Raw genomic sequence first — 15,191 nt, 5'->3', positions numbered from 1 at the left:
GGCGGGAGGCGGGCCCGGCCGCCATTCCCGCAGGAAGAGGAGGAGGAGGGCAAAGAGGAGGAGGAGGAAGCGGCGGCGGGCCCCGCGCTGGGTTGGCGAGCGGGACTCGGCGGCCGCAGAGTGCCGGCAGCCCCGCGGCGAGGCGCGACCCCGCCATGCCGTGCGTGGGCGACTGGCTGAACAGCCCCCTGAGCATCGTGCAGGGCATCTTCGGTGAGGCGGGGCCCGCTCCCCGGGGCGGCGGCGGGAGCGCCCCGAGGCGCCCGGAACCGGACGGCGCTTTCCCTCGCGGGGTGGTGGCGGGGGAGCGGAGAGGCCGGCTCTGTCTCTTATATATCTGTCTTATATCTTGTGTGTCTTGTGTACAGCGTGTGTTTGGTATATCTCAGCTATTTCTGGGTTCCGGCAACAACGCGTGCTGTCTGCACGCGGTGCTGATGTTACCAGTGCTATCAGCCGCGGCTGTTTCCGTGCTGGGCTTGAGCTTAACTAAAAGAATACCGAAATAAAAATTTCCGCAGCCGACACAGCGCGGAAAGCGGTGCCTCGGCTCCTGCCCTTTCCCACTGGGGTGTTGTGGAGCTTTCCCTCGCTACCAGGAATAGCTCTGTGCTTCTTGGTTGGCCTGAAAGGGTTTGAAATGGGAAGTCAGTGAATTGCAAGGGGAATAAATTAGTTTAAGATGCTTAGACTTACTTCCCTAAGATAGAAGTGAAAGTTGGGTTTGTTTGATATGCTGGGAGAATACTGGATAAAAGTCTCCTATGTGGTGTTAATAGGCACATAAATATGTTGGTTTTTGTAGCCCAAAATGTTCCAAACTCTGACTGGGAGAAGAAGGTAACTGAATACTTCAAGGAGAAATTAAAAGAAAATAATGCTACTAACTGGGTAAGAGTGTTTTCTTATTTTCGAGTACATTTCTTCTTAAGCTTCGGTTTTTTTTACATTTTATTGCAGTGGCTTTTGATAGGTCCTGCCTTTTAATGAGAAGTGCGCAGCGGAATTTCAGGCCCAGGCTTTGGGATATGGAATTTACACCTCGGCTGCTTTAACCTGAGTGCAAAGCCGGGATGTGAAATCCCAGCCCGTCCATCCCCTTGCCTTCAGCACCCTCCTTCCCCCAGGCCGTCTCTGCTGGGTGCTGCCACTCTGTAGCACAGTCAGTAGATGGCAGGAGATGACAAATATTGTGATTTTTGGGGAAGTGTGGGTCCTCAGTGTGCACCACGAGCTTCTCAGGTGCTGGTTATAAACCTTTTCTCTCAGGAGCTTTTATCACGATGCTGCACGCTTGTGTGAGTTGAATAAATAGTTCCCTTGACCTTCAGGTTTTAAGGAAAAAATGTTTTTCCTACTAAAACTCTGCATTTTTGGGTTGGGTCAGGCCTGGTTTGTGCAGTTTAGCAGGGAATCTGTGCTTTCAGTTTTAAAAATAATATGTGCACAATTGAGTTCAAAAGCTTTTTTAAAAGGCTGTAGCAGAAATGTCAAAATGGGACTGATAAGGGGATTAGAAACTTTCATATCAAATCTGTTCTACTTATGTCTAAAAACAGGTGAAAATTATTTTTTTTCTCTGTCAGTGAAAGTATTCTGTATATAGTATTAAATAGTAGCTTAAATCAAAGCATAAATGGCAAAATTGAGTAAGATTTACAAGATCAGTAGGAATTGAAATCATATTTTCTTACTCAAAAAAATCATGAGGGGATATACTTCTGTTAAAATGCCACTTCCTATAGGGCCACTTAAGATTTTTGTTGCATTTTAATGTTGGATGTGGGCTTTTCCAACAAAGATTTTATCTTCAAATTTAGAAAACTCTATTCAATTGCAAGTCTCATTCTTTGAAGTTATACCACGTGCTTAGGCATTGATTTTTTTTCATTCCGATTTCCCATTGTCATGTAAAACTGTGTGAAAAAGAGTTCCCCAGTGTGGACTTGGAAATTAACATACAGGTTTTCCAGGACTTTTTGTTATAAGAAATTGTGCATAACAATTGCTCTAGTAGTGCTGGTACATAGCACGTGGTAGAAGTGCTTTAAGTAGAAATAAGATAAATGATAAATTCTGTTTAATCCTGCAGCTGCAATAATTCCAGATTTAAAAGTTGGTTTCAAATGTTGGAATTTTCATACAGTTCCAGGGACCTATAACCATTTCTTTCATAGTCCAGTATTGGGACTGATGGTTTTGGGACTGGAGGAATTTGGGAACTGTTAAGTGCCTGATAATTCTAACAATTATCTGTAACAGCCATAGCAGAAAGGTGTTGGGATAGATATACTTTGTTACTGCTTAGATTAGGGTGGGAGATGCACTCAGAAAATATTAAAAATGCTTTACATATAGGGGTTTGAGAAGGAGGAAGATATACTGGATGGTCAAAGAATTAAGTTTTTGTGCTGGTTTTAGCTTACTTCAGAGCTCTGCTCAATATATATCAGTTGTATAGAAAAGTCTCTTTTTTCACAGGTTCCATCACTGAATGATGTTCCTGTACATTACCTAAAACCCAACAGCTTAGTGAAATTTCGCTGCATGGTTCAAGATATGTTTGATCCTGAGTTTTACATGGGAGTGTATGAAACAGTTGACCCAAACACAAATGCACGTGTAAGTGAAATACTGGTTTACTATTTTAGCAAATGTTTGTCATTTTACTTATTCTCTGTATTTTAGTTTTTTACTAAAAAAAAATTTATTTTACTAAAATAAGAATTTTACTTATTCTTATGTATTTCTCTAGTTTGTGAGTTAAACCTATGGAGTCTAGACACTGGTAGTAACTGTGATCAAGTCCAGTGGCATCAGTAAAACATAACCTGTTGCATTTCACTGAGGAATAGAAAATGCTGGAATGATGAAAGCTTTGGCAGGATGTCTGTGAGGGACTTTGGACTGCAGTGATTTTGGTGTAATTCATGCTCAGGATGCTGTCAGAAACAGAATGATTGCATTGCCTTTTCCCTCTTGACAGGTTTTGCATTTTGGTAAATACAGAGATGTGGCAGAATGTGGGGTAAGTTCTATAAATTATATGAACTTAGAGAAGAAATATTAGATGGAAAGTTGATGTTTTATAAGTGTGACAGAGCTTCTTTGGTACTTGGCAATGGATTCCTGAAGATACTGCTCTAAATGCAAAATTAATCTTTGGTTTGGAAAGCAGAGTATTCATAGCTGCTCACTGGCATTTTAATTTCAGTAGGCTTCCAGCTGTTTCTGTTGTATTTAAAATTTGTTTTGGTTGAGTGGAAGGGGGAGTGCCCATGACCTTGAAACTGTCTACTATGGAAAACAGTTACTTTTGGTAGTGCAGTGCAATTTGAATTGAAACATTATGTTATATATTAAGTTATTTAGTGTTTCATGTTAATTGCAAGTTCTGTCTGAGTAACTGAATCTGTGGGCCTAATTTTTAAAAAAAACAAAACAACACACTGTAATCATATTTTTAACAAAATTTCTCTTGGGATTCCAGCCTCAGCAGGAAATTGATTTGAACTCCTCACAAACAGTCACCTTGGAGAGACAAACTTTCTACTGTGTTCCAGTGCCTGGTGAATCAGCATGGGTAAAAGAAATATCTTTTTTTGACTGAAAGATAAGTTTGTTTAAAATTTCTTCTTTTTTTTTTTTTTTTTTAGTGGATCTGGGGAGATGACAGGTGTAGAAAGAGGAAAAAATAAAGTTTCTGGTGGTAATATGCACAAAGAGGATGCAAATGAATTTAGAGCATTTGTTTTGATTTAGTAGACGTTTTTGCTTGGGAGGGTGTTGAAAATTTCTGTTAATTTCTAGTTGCAAGTGCTTAGGAAAAGAGAAACTTCTCTTTGAGCCATTGGCATTTTTTACAGCAAGACACTGTTACACACTGAGAGTCTCCTATAAAACACCTGTAGCTGAACATGTTAAGAATGGGATTTTGTGGGGAAAAAAAACAAAAAAGAGCTAAACCTTAGTGTGGTTGAGTTTTCCCTGCTCAGTCTGTGGCTTCCTTAACCCTCAATGCCACGCCTACATCAGTGCCAGCCAAGCCCGAGTGAGCCCTTCAACCTCCTACACCCCCAGCCGCCACAAGAGGAGCTATGAGGAGGATGAGGACATGGATCTGCATCCCTCCAAACAGAAAGAACAACACATGGGTAAGAGTTGCCGTTGATGAATTGTTGTTCTGGTATCTTTCCAGGATTTGTCAAAATTCATTGCTAAAAACTGAAATTTTTGCAGTTGTTTTAATTATTAATGTTGTTGCAACCTTTATGATTTGGAGGCTTTGTTGGAGTCAGTGGTTTGATTTGAAGGGGTGTGTATGTGTCTTGTATGACTTGCTGACAATCTACAGAGATTTTTAATATAAACTGGTTTTTATGCATATTCTGACCTTTTTTTTTTAACATGAAGTGCAGAAAAATATTACCTTTGTAGTCCTGTGGACTGCAGAAAAAAAAATTATTCCATGGTTTAAAGATTGTATTTGGAAAATCAGATTTCTGGCCATGTTTGGGTTACCAAGACACACAGATCTTTGCCAGTACTCTCTCTCACACTTAACTTGATTACATAAAATATGCACTTGTGAGACTTCTCATATTAAGGATATATTCTGTCAAGTATATTGCATTATTAAATATACTTGGCTCAGATGAGTTCTAAATGAGTTTAGTCTGTGTTGCTCATCGAAGAACGTTGTTCAGTTCTGCATTTCTGTTTAAAAAGCCTGCATATCCTGTGTTTTTCAGGCAGTGGAGGTGATATCCATGGATGTGTGGAGCCAAAGAGATTAGAAACAGAAGCTTCTGCAGGTCACCATGTCATTTCTCCCAACTGCTCCCCTCCACTTGACCTAAATTTTCCCTTGCCAGGAGAGAAGGGACCAGCGTGTCTTGTAAAGGTAAGAGAAGAAATGATGAGTAGGGCTGTGCTGTCAGTGAAGCAGCCAGAATCAGCCTTGCAGTGCTTTGTAGGCACAGAAATTGTGTCTCAACTCCAGAATTTTATTTCTAGAGATAATTACATTCTTTCTCTTCACTAACACAATGTTTCTCTTCTTGAGTGCTGCATTTGAATTGTTGGAATCCTTCACCTTCTCACCCCACTTAGTTTAAAAAAAAAAGATTCCAGTATTAGACGCTTGAGGATGCAGCTGGTATTAAGCCCTGGTATTTTTCTTTTAGAATATCTCCTCTAATTGAAAACCAGCTGTGAAAAAACAATAAGCCACATATTTTTGATTATTGAATTATTGAATTTGAAATAGTCCTTGATTCACTGCTATGCTATATTACTATGAAACTTTGACACAAAATTTCTCTGCTGTTGCTGTATTGACTTCTCTCCTATTCAGTGAATCTTGATGAATCAGAGTAGAATACAATTGTTTACACTTGTGTGGCAAAGAATGCCAATAAAAAAAGCATGGAATCAGAGAAACTCCCTTTTCCAGTGTAAGCTTACTGACATCAAGGGCAAGAAGAGACATCTTCACTCAGACTGTTCTCAGTCCACAGTTGAGTCTCCTGAGCTTCGTTTGTCTGACAGTTTTTCTGCTGTCCTGCATCTGGCCCATCTGCCTGTGTGTTTTATTTCCTGGGGCAGGTCTATGAGAACTGGGAGAGCTTCAAAGTCAATGATGTGCTGGAGGTGTTTGGTGTTCTGTCTGTGGACCCAGTGCTGAGCATAGTGAACAGTGAAGAGAGGTAAGGCTGCCCTGAAATGCAGGTTTTTATTGCAGTGAGCAGACAAGGAAATGTGTAAATACATGATAATTATGCTTAAGAAGTGAATTTTGTCATTTAAAAATAGCTTGATGAGGAAAGTGTTACATCCCGCATCCTGGAAACTGAAGTCCAATGTGCTCTGGTATATCCATATCCTTGGATACCCAGTACATCTTTTTTTAGATTATTGTACAGTCTGTAAAGCAGAAAATGCTTCTATAGTTAAATCTTTCATACTTTTCACATCTACTAAATTTTCAGTAAATGAGTGAATAGTAAACAAAGCTTTCAAGGAAGTTTTAAAATTATAAAATGTCCTTTTGAAGTAATTTCCAAGTCCATGAAAGTTGTTACCAGAAATGTAAACATTTCTGAAGAATATTAAAAAAAGTTTGCATGTCTGCCTGTAGAGTGGTAGTCACAAAAATGAGTAAAAAATGGGTTGATTTTTCATAAATTAAGATATAATAAATATCTCATCTTCTTAATCTGCTGATAGAAACTTCCCATTTCACCTGCTGTTGTGTAATTCCTAATGCCTGACAAAACACAAAATAATTTAGGATGCCAGAAGTCAATTTTCAAAACAAAACTCTTGACTAAAATCTACCGTAAATACTGCTGATGTCTTGCACTCTGAATCATTTCTGTTGGTGAGTTTGTTTATCTGTCTGGCAAGTACAATACCCAGAGTGCAATGTGAATCCTTTATAGTGCCAACTTCTTAAAAATTAACTCAGCCTGGTCAGCTGCTTTTTGTTATCATCTGTGTGACAGCTAATCCCAGACTGACAGCTCAGTTGCTCTGTCACAGGTGCTTGTGGGTTTTTTTACTGTGTCATTCTATAACTAGAAGACAAAATGGTGGCATCTAGCAACATTTTGAATGCAAACAAAATAAATCTCTTTTAATGGAAAGAGTGGATAGTGTGTGGGTGAACTGCTGAAGTGGCTTTGAAGTTATAAAGCCTGACAGCTTTTAAAACCAGTACAAGAGGATGAAATTTGTGCTAAACTTTACTGTCATCTGATAGAGTCACTTTAGGGATTTTACTTTCTAAAAATGAAAATGAACTATGAAAACCTGGAAGAAATTTTGTAAGACATCTTCAGGGAGAGCAAAGCTTGTGTATCTGAACTCTTAAATTAAGAGGTAATACCTCCAGGTTCCAGCAGAGGTACATTAGGATTTATTTATTCATAGTTCTTTTACTCAGCCAGTGATAGAGCTGTGATGTGAGTGTCTAGCAGATCTTGGCAGGCTCCAAAACCTGGTGAGATATGAAAATCCCACATGTGCCTGCAGAGACAAATGTAATAAATGACCTTATTTTTTTTGAAAGCTGCTGTTTAGACTTCATTCAGTACAGGCTGGGAAGAACAGTGTGTAATATTTTACTTGAAGCTACAGCCTATTAAATGGTGTAGCAAATAATAAATGTGGTTTTGTTTGTGGGGTTTGGTTTTATGGGGTTTTTCCTTGGGTTGTTTGTTTTTTTCTTCAGAAAAATATTACTTGATTATTTTCTGAAAATAATAGAATCCAGATATTTTGGGTCAAGCCTGCTTTGATGTTAATATGTCATTATGTAATTGTGATTCAGTATTTATGGTGTTTATAAAGATCCTAAAGAAGGTAGTTTGAATGTGGGAGGAGTTACCAGGAGCTGGGAGCAGATGTTTGTTCCTCTCTTCCTGGCCTGGTTCCAGCTGCTCTGGGTCAGAGGGAGAGAAATTCCTGTGGAATGTGTCTGAGTCCAGCTGTGCTGTGCCCTCTCCCCAGGGACAGCTCAACCCTGGATCCTATGGAGTGCATGGACACGGCAGAGGAGCAGAGAGTGCACAGCCCCCCAGCCTCCTTAGTGCCCAGGATCCATGTGATTTTGGCACAGAAGTTGCAACACATTAACCCCTTGCTGCCTGCCTGCCTTAAGGAAGAGGAGAGTAAAACCTGTGAGTGTCTGAACTCTGGGCACTTCCCAGGACATCTGAACAAATACAGCTTTGCTCAGAGGCACATGCCTCAACAGCAGGGTTTGAATTTAAATCTTGTTAAATGGAAGAACCATGCAGTGCTGCCCAGGATGCAGATGTTTGAGTTTATATGATGCTTACATTTTTATTTGGCTGAAATAAATGTGATTTATGTGGAATTTGGTTTTGCATTCTACGTGCCCAAGGATTTTACCAAATTGTTCAGCCATAAGATTTGATTTGTTTTCAAACAGAGTTGTGAATTGCTGGAAAATCAGGTTTCCAGTTTAGTGTGATACTGGAAATAAGGAACATACTGATAATATAGAGACTCATAATACTGTGCACAAAATAAGGCAATTCTGCTTTTAAGCAACTGTGCTATTCCTTGTTTGACTGTTATTTTTTTCATTGACTTATGGCTCACAGACCTGATATTTATAACTTTCTTCCTTGAGTGCCTTGTATTGCTTGTTCTGAGCAATATGTAAAAGGCTTTTTTCTGCCTTTAATATCAAATGGAGCAGCTATGGATTTTAGAAATTTGGCTCTATGCTTTATTGTCTGCTGCAAATGCATTACACAATATCTAATTTTTTTAAAAATCATTTCCAAGGAAGTGTTGAGTGATTCAGGTTATCTAAAGCCAGTTGGAAAAAACAATGAACATTAATTTATTTTTCCTAGACTGCTTTGGAATAAACATTTTTCTTCATCAAACTGTGACAGAAAGTCAAATTTATATAGAGGGAAGAGGGTGAGAAACAAGAACATTTTCTGACACTTGTTTTCTGCTCTTTTGCCAGTTGTTTCTAATTTCATGTCTGAGCTGTCACCAGTAAGAGCAGAGTTGCTGGGGTTCCTCACCCATGCCCTCTTGGGAGACAGTTTGGCTGCTGAATACCTGATATTGCATCTCATTTCTACAGTGTAAGTATTTACATGTGTGCTGACAATTTGTGTATTTACCATTTAAAAGTAATCTCTTTTTATGGGGCTCTTCACCAGTCTGCAAATAAATGGCAGAAATAGCTTAAATAATGGTTATTTCATTAATACTTTGTCCAGGTAGAGTTGTCGTGTCACAATACACACAAAGGCAGATTTCAGTGTCTGAAATAATAGTAAATATTAATAAAAGACCAGCTTTATGGCAGTGTATCTTTTCAGTGCTGCCTTGAGAGCTGACAGAATCTCCAAGACACTTAAACAGAGGCATGCAAACATCTTTCTGCCTCTGGCTTCTTCTAATGAGTATGACATGGCACTGACTTCCCAAAGACAGCATTCCCTGACTGCAGGAGTCATTGCTTAGTTACTGCAAGATACTGAAAATTACATTCTGGGAATTTGTTTAATTAAATGTAAACCCGTTCAATGGTAAGTTCAAGTGACCTGTTTAGCATGTGATAGTTTAAATCAACATAAGAATAAATTTCTGTTTCTGGGTGAAAGAGCAGCATCCTTTGACTCATTAAAATTTTAAGTGAAACTTCAGACACTATAGTTACCAGGCCCAAATTTAATGTTAGTAATTTTAGTCTTCAAAATCAAAATGATTGTTTTCATTCTTTTCAGGGGGACTGTGAATGTTCCAACACTTAGACTAGAATGTATTTTCTCTCTTAGCTGGTATCACAAAAAAATTGAGAGTTGTCAAGAATGGGGAGAAGATACACAGTGAGAAGAGGGAGAGGAAAGCTGAGGGCAGGTAAAGGAGATGAGCAAGTGTGATAAGGAGGGAAGTTGAGATTGGGCACCAGAAAGGACAAGAATGAAGTGTGTTTACTGAGTAACAAGAGAGTACAAGGAGAACAGAATGTCTGAAAGGCCATTGCAGGATGCCAAGCACTGTAAATTACTGCTTTTGTGTGGTGCTGCAAAGCCTTGAGGAGCAGCTCCAGCCGAGCTCAGCTCCTTGGGCACTGCAGAAGAAAGGAAGAGGAGCTGGCCGATTTCAGTGTGTGTATTCTGAAATCCTGCTGGCTGTCAGAGCCACCACACCATGCTCAAGCTGAATGACACCTGTATCCAGTGTTACCCAGATGTTTGCCTAACCTGTGCTGGTTTTGGTGCAGTTATGCCAGACGGGATGTGCTTCCTCTGGGAAAATTCACCGTGAACCTGAGCGGCTGTCCCCGGAACAGCGCCTTCGCGGAGCACCTGTACCGCCTCATCCAGCAGCTGGTGCCAGCAGTAAGCATTGCACTGGGCAGGCTCTGGGGGGACATGGCTCACTGATCCAGCCAGGTCAAGGCAGGCTGATGAAATGCTAACGATAGAGATGTGGCTGGCCTGTGTGTAGAAGTCTGTGTACCTCATTGTCTAGGATGAATATGAAATGAAAGCCTCTCCTCAGAGGTATTGAACTGACAAGCAGGTGCTGCACACTTTGTCTGGTCTTTCTGGATTGGTATGTTTAGACATTTGGGTCATTTAATTATGGTGTCATTAGGGTTTACTCAAGTTTGTGGATACTGCTCTGCAGAAAAGCCACAGTAATTCAATTTGGGGTCACACTAGCAGTATTGCTGCAATGAATCATTTATTATTGAGCTCACCCTAGATGTGTAGAATAGGTGATAGGAATTCCTAACAGCAATATTTTCCTTTGGGAAATTTTAAGCATACAGCATTTGCATATTAGGGATAAAGCATTGCAGTGCCAAGTTTTGTTTTACTGTGCAGGTTCCCAGCCCAGCTCTAGCTGCAGGAAGCAGCATTCCCTGGGGAAGCTGGAGGACAGGACAGGTGCTGATGGTCTGTTTCTCGTTGCAGTCCTACCACCTCCGGATGAGCATCGAGAGCATGAACCACTCGCGCTTCATCCCACACAAGGACTACACGGCCAATCGCCTGGTCAGTGGGCTGCTGCAGCTGGCCAGCAACACCTCCCTGCTCATAGATGAGACCCAGCTGGAGCAGGGACAGCTGGACACAGCAGGTACACGGCTTTTGGTGTCTATAATCTCATTTGGCAGGTTAAAAGCTGCTGTGTTTTAAGACAGTGGTGATAATCGTGTCTCACTGATAAGGAGTCTATTACAAAACTGTTTGTGGTTTCTACATCCTATTTCACTGCAGCTTCCTGCAGCCTTCTCAGCCAACTTAAGGCAAATTGGGAGAATTCTTTATTACCAAAATAACTCTGATTCATTAGAGTGGCCTTTCAGTTTCCTGTGATAGTGCACAAAGTGGGAAAAGCATACGCTGATGCCTTATGCTCTATACTTGTGCCGTATATCTGGAAACCATCCCTGAGAACACAGCTAAAATCTGGAGAAAGATTGCTATTACTGTGTTAAAAATAGTGGGAATTCTATCTTACAAGCTGATGTAGCACTGTGTAGCATGCTTTCAGCAGAACTTTAGAAATTAATTTAATTATAACTCACATAAAAGAGCTGAGTTGCATATTAAAAGCTCAGTACCTGAAAAATGCACAGTACAGGTGTCCTTGGTGAGTCCTGGGGCTGTCCTGTGCAGGGCCAGGAGTTGGAGCCCAGTGATTCTTGTGAGTCCCTTCCAACTCAGGAGATTCTGTGAAACAACAACAGGGAATCACTGCAAGTGATTTTTAAATAAAAGTAATTTTAAAATAAAAATGCTGTCTTAAGAAAGCCTGCTTTGTTTTTGTTTTAATTACTGCTCTTCAAAGTTGATAATTATTCGGTTGCTTTTGAGTTTTCAGTATTTTTTGTTACTCAGCTTTAGTAAAGCTACAAAATTTTGCTAAAGGAAATAATAAAACTAGTAACAAGCTCTGCATTGTCTGTTTCCAAAAAAATAGTTAAAATATTATAAACTCCCACTTAGAGAGAACTCGTGCTCTGCTGGTTTATAGGTTTTCTGAAATGCTTGTAATGTCTAAAAATCCTCAGCATGTAGTGAAAAAATAATATTTTAGGTATTAAAAGTTGTAGATAAAAAAGGCTTGTTAATTATATTTAATTTTTGCTGATATGATATTGTTTTCTACTGAATTTAGAGTAAAGAAGTAAAAATTTTTCATTTTTACAGCAACATTGGGAACAAAATTTAATCCTAGAGCAGGGTGTCTTCAGATGTTGTAGCTGGTTTGGAACTCTTGGAAGCTACATCTTAGAAATTTCAAATGGAAAAATGTCCCAGAAGTCTACCCTAATATTAAATTAGCCTTTATTTGCTAACTTTGCCTTTATTTACAATATACTGATTTATTGCTAAGTATTTAAAGGTAAAATCATAACAGTAGTTTTGTCATTTAATGCAGTAACTGCTGAAGAGAGATTAAATTTGTCAGGTACATGTTGGTATTTCAAGGAGAGAATTCCAAGAGTCAAACAGTTAATTTTTCCATTTTAACATTTTATATTTTAAATAACTTAATTCCAGGTTAGGCAAGTGAGTACTATAAAAAATTTGGCAAAATTAAATTGGCAGTGTTTTTCTGCTTTTGAGGAGAGATTTCTTTTTTGGATTTTCTCTGTAAATAGGTACCTGGCTTTGTAGGGCCAATGAAAGCATGAGCTATAACCTCATTTACTAATGTATTAAGCCAGGCAGAGTTTAGGCCTGAAGTCAAGAATTCTTAATTCCCATTGAGAAGTGGTTGTCTCTGTCTGGAAGACACCTCAAACACAAGAAGGAACAGGATGATTGCAGGAATCCTTCTGCTGGCTGCTCCTTAAAGACAGATGGGAAACAAAAATCAGGGCTGGCATTTGTTTCGGTCCAGTGGTCAGGGAATTTGTTCTTGCTCTGCAGGTGTCCATAATGTGACAGCACTGGGTAACCTGATCACTTGGCAGAAGGTGGATTATGACTTCAATTACCACCAGATGGAATTCCCATGCAACATTAATGTTCTGATCACCTCCGAGGGCCGCTCGCTCCTGCCGGTATGAGGAGGGCTTCCAGGTTCTGCTGGGAAATGGGGCTGGCAGCTGCTGCTCAGAGCAGGCCCTGCAGGGACAAGTGGGGACAGGAAATGTGTCTTGTGACCAGGGAGGGTGTGACACTGGCAGCAGCTGCTGCCTTCTCCCTCGTGGCTGGAAACCTGTTCATGGGAAAACACAGAGATGGAGCTTCCCTCCTTTCTGAACAGGGGTGGTGAGGAGGTGAAGGACACAGGGCTGGGTAAAGCTGCAGACATGTGCCACTCTCAAAGCCTCCCTCTGGCATGGTGGGTTCTGAGCTGATGGGCACAGATGTGGCATTGCCTCTGCAGCAGTCTGAGCTTGCAAACATCTGCTCTCTGACACTCCAGCTTTGGCTGCTGAGCCTTTGCTGTCCTGCTTGAATCAGGAACTGCTCAAAACGTGAGCTGGGGAATGTTTCAAGAATTGTCTTACCTTAGTTCTGGTTCTTAATTCTGCTGCTTTTGAGAGTAAATTAGTCTTGGAATAGAAAACAGTGGGATGTGGAAGGAGATGAAATGTAATTTTCTCTTTCAGTCAGATTGCCAAGTCCACTTACAACCACAGATAATTCCCCCAAACATGGAAGAGTACATGAGCAGCCTCCTCACTGCAGTGCTGCCCTCTGTGCTGAACAAATTCCGAATTTACCTGAGTTTATTGCGGCTGCTGGACTACAGCATATCTGATGAGGTGACCAAGGTATGGATGCTTCCCTAGTATGTTTTCAATGGTGTGTTTGGATAGAAAGCACCTTAGTAGACAGTTACTGTGCTTTCCCTGTCAGTGATTGTCCTTTAACAAAACCCAAACAGAAGCATTTTCACATCCTGACTGCGCCTTTGAGGATTTGTAGAGTATATACTGAATTTATTCCAGATAAGGAACAGCACATGTAACCTGCTTTCTAGCACTCATTTTGAAAATGGGTTCTTTTCAAAGATGAGAAGTAGTCTGGCTTTGCTCAGGCTCACTTCTGGACAGCAGTGAGTTGAAACATTGAAATTTAAAGGTTGTTACAGTGTTCAGCTCCTCAAAAGCTTGTATCCCGGAGGAGATCTGTTTTGCTCCATAATTCCATGCTGTGTTCTAGGCAGTAGAAGAAGACTTTGTGGAAATGCGCAAGAACAACCCTGAGAGCGTCACTGCCGATGACCTGCACAAAATGCTGCTCGTGGCCAGGTGGGTGTGGTGCTCTTGTCACCACTCAGAACTTCCCAGCAAGCTGCAAACTGAGCCAGCACTTGGTCTGCTGCTGAATTGAGTTGTGCTAGATCAGCCAGATAGAATCTCCTCTGCCTTGTTCCTCTTAGGCAAAGTATTCCCTCCCTTTCATCCTGTGCTTTCTAATTCCCCAGATAGTGAAAGACAGCTGGGTTTGAGCTGTGCTGGTTCCTCAGTAGCTGAAGGAGATGTTCCTGACGGGCTCTTTGTGCTCCCCCAGGTTCCTGTCGCTCAGTGCGGGGCAGACGACGCTGTCGAGGGAGAGGTGGCTGAGAGCAAAGCAACTCGAGGCACTGCGGAAGGCCAGGCTGCAGCAGCAGCAATGTGTCAATGGCAATGAACTTTAACACCTGCTGGATGTCACTCTGAAAATGTCTCTAATCCTAGGTGGAACCCATACTAAGATTGGAATATTGTTTATACCAGTTTTTGTAGATAATTTATACCAAAAAGTTATGGATATTCACCCTTGCAGTCTGAACACGCTTAACTCTGTTCAGCCACTTAAACATATTTTATGGAATTTTTTTGGACCCTGTTTTGTAATTGAAAATTGGTAACATTGAGCAAATTGTTTGATATTAAACTTTAATACTGAGCTTGTGTAAACTTACTTCCTTTAATAATAAAAAAATGTAAGCCAGAGCCCTTCATAGAGAGCAGTGGTAGGCTCTGGTCTGGAGTACGTTTGGGCTCTAATATCTCCTTGGCTGAAATGTGAGGATCAGAGCTCTCAGCAGCTGCAGCTGGAGGAGGTGCTGACTTGACTCTGCTGTTGTGTGAGCTGAGGCACAGCACACTCAGAGCAGCAGCAGCATCCTTGTGATGAAATTTATTTACCTTGTGCTTGGAGCAGACCATGGCTTCTCAAATTTCTCCAATGAGCTTTATCCTGGTACAGCTTCTTAAAAAACCCCACATTCACTAGACAATGGGTGATACTCCTGTGCTCATACAAACCATCTTTACTTTCTACTGTGGCAGTACTGCAGGGTGTTCAAATGGTTTGGATAATGTCATTGAAGCATTAAGAATGGTCTCTCCATCTCTGATTCCTGCTGTGCAGTTTGAGCTGGTCCCCAGAGGACATGCTGCCCCTAATTGGACATGTAGGACTGGTTTACCAAGGGTGGCTTAAAGAGTGAAATGCTGGGAGCAATTCAGGGAGGCTGGCGGTGTGAGAACAGCTTGCAGGAACCTGTGATGGAGCCACTTCCACACTTTGCTTTAATTAATCCTGTTCAGAACAATGTAAAAGGCTCCTGACAAGTTTTCATTAAGCTCAGACCCCTTTTACTTAGTGCTTTCTGCTGATTGAAATCACAGGGACAAGAACCCCCCCCCTTTTATGGCATTTTCCTGTTCT

At 40.9% G+C, this 15,191-nt stretch overlaps 1 protein-coding gene across 1 annotated transcript; it reads left to right on the top strand.

Moving 5' to 3' along the window:
• The first annotated feature begins 23 nt into the window (after positions 1–23).
• MCMBP (minichromosome maintenance complex binding protein) lies at positions 24–14,423 on the top strand. The gene is made up of 16 exons (XM_058841979.1): positions 24–213; positions 806–891; positions 2,482–2,622; positions 2,987–3,028; positions 3,491–3,592; positions 4,025–4,154; positions 4,752–4,903; positions 5,608–5,708; positions 7,513–7,682; positions 8,510–8,633; positions 9,782–9,899; positions 10,482–10,647; positions 12,450–12,583; positions 13,139–13,303; positions 13,695–13,783; positions 14,046–14,423. Exons 1-16 carry the CDS (start codon positions 156–158, stop codon positions 14,170–14,172), a joined length of 1,905 nt encoding a protein of 634 aa, XP_058697962.1. The 5' UTR covers positions 24–155; the 3' UTR covers positions 14,173–14,423.
• Positions 14,424–15,191: the final 768 nt, after the last annotated feature.

Source organism: Poecile atricapillus, chromosome 6, assembly GCF_030490865.1.
Source record: "Poecile atricapillus isolate bPoeAtr1 chromosome 6, bPoeAtr1.hap1, whole genome shotgun sequence".
Lineage (NCBI taxonomy): Eukaryota > Metazoa > Chordata > Aves > Passeriformes > Paridae > Poecile > Poecile atricapillus.
Note: the sequence above shows the minus strand (reverse complement) of the source record. Positions and strands in the feature narration are given on the sequence as shown.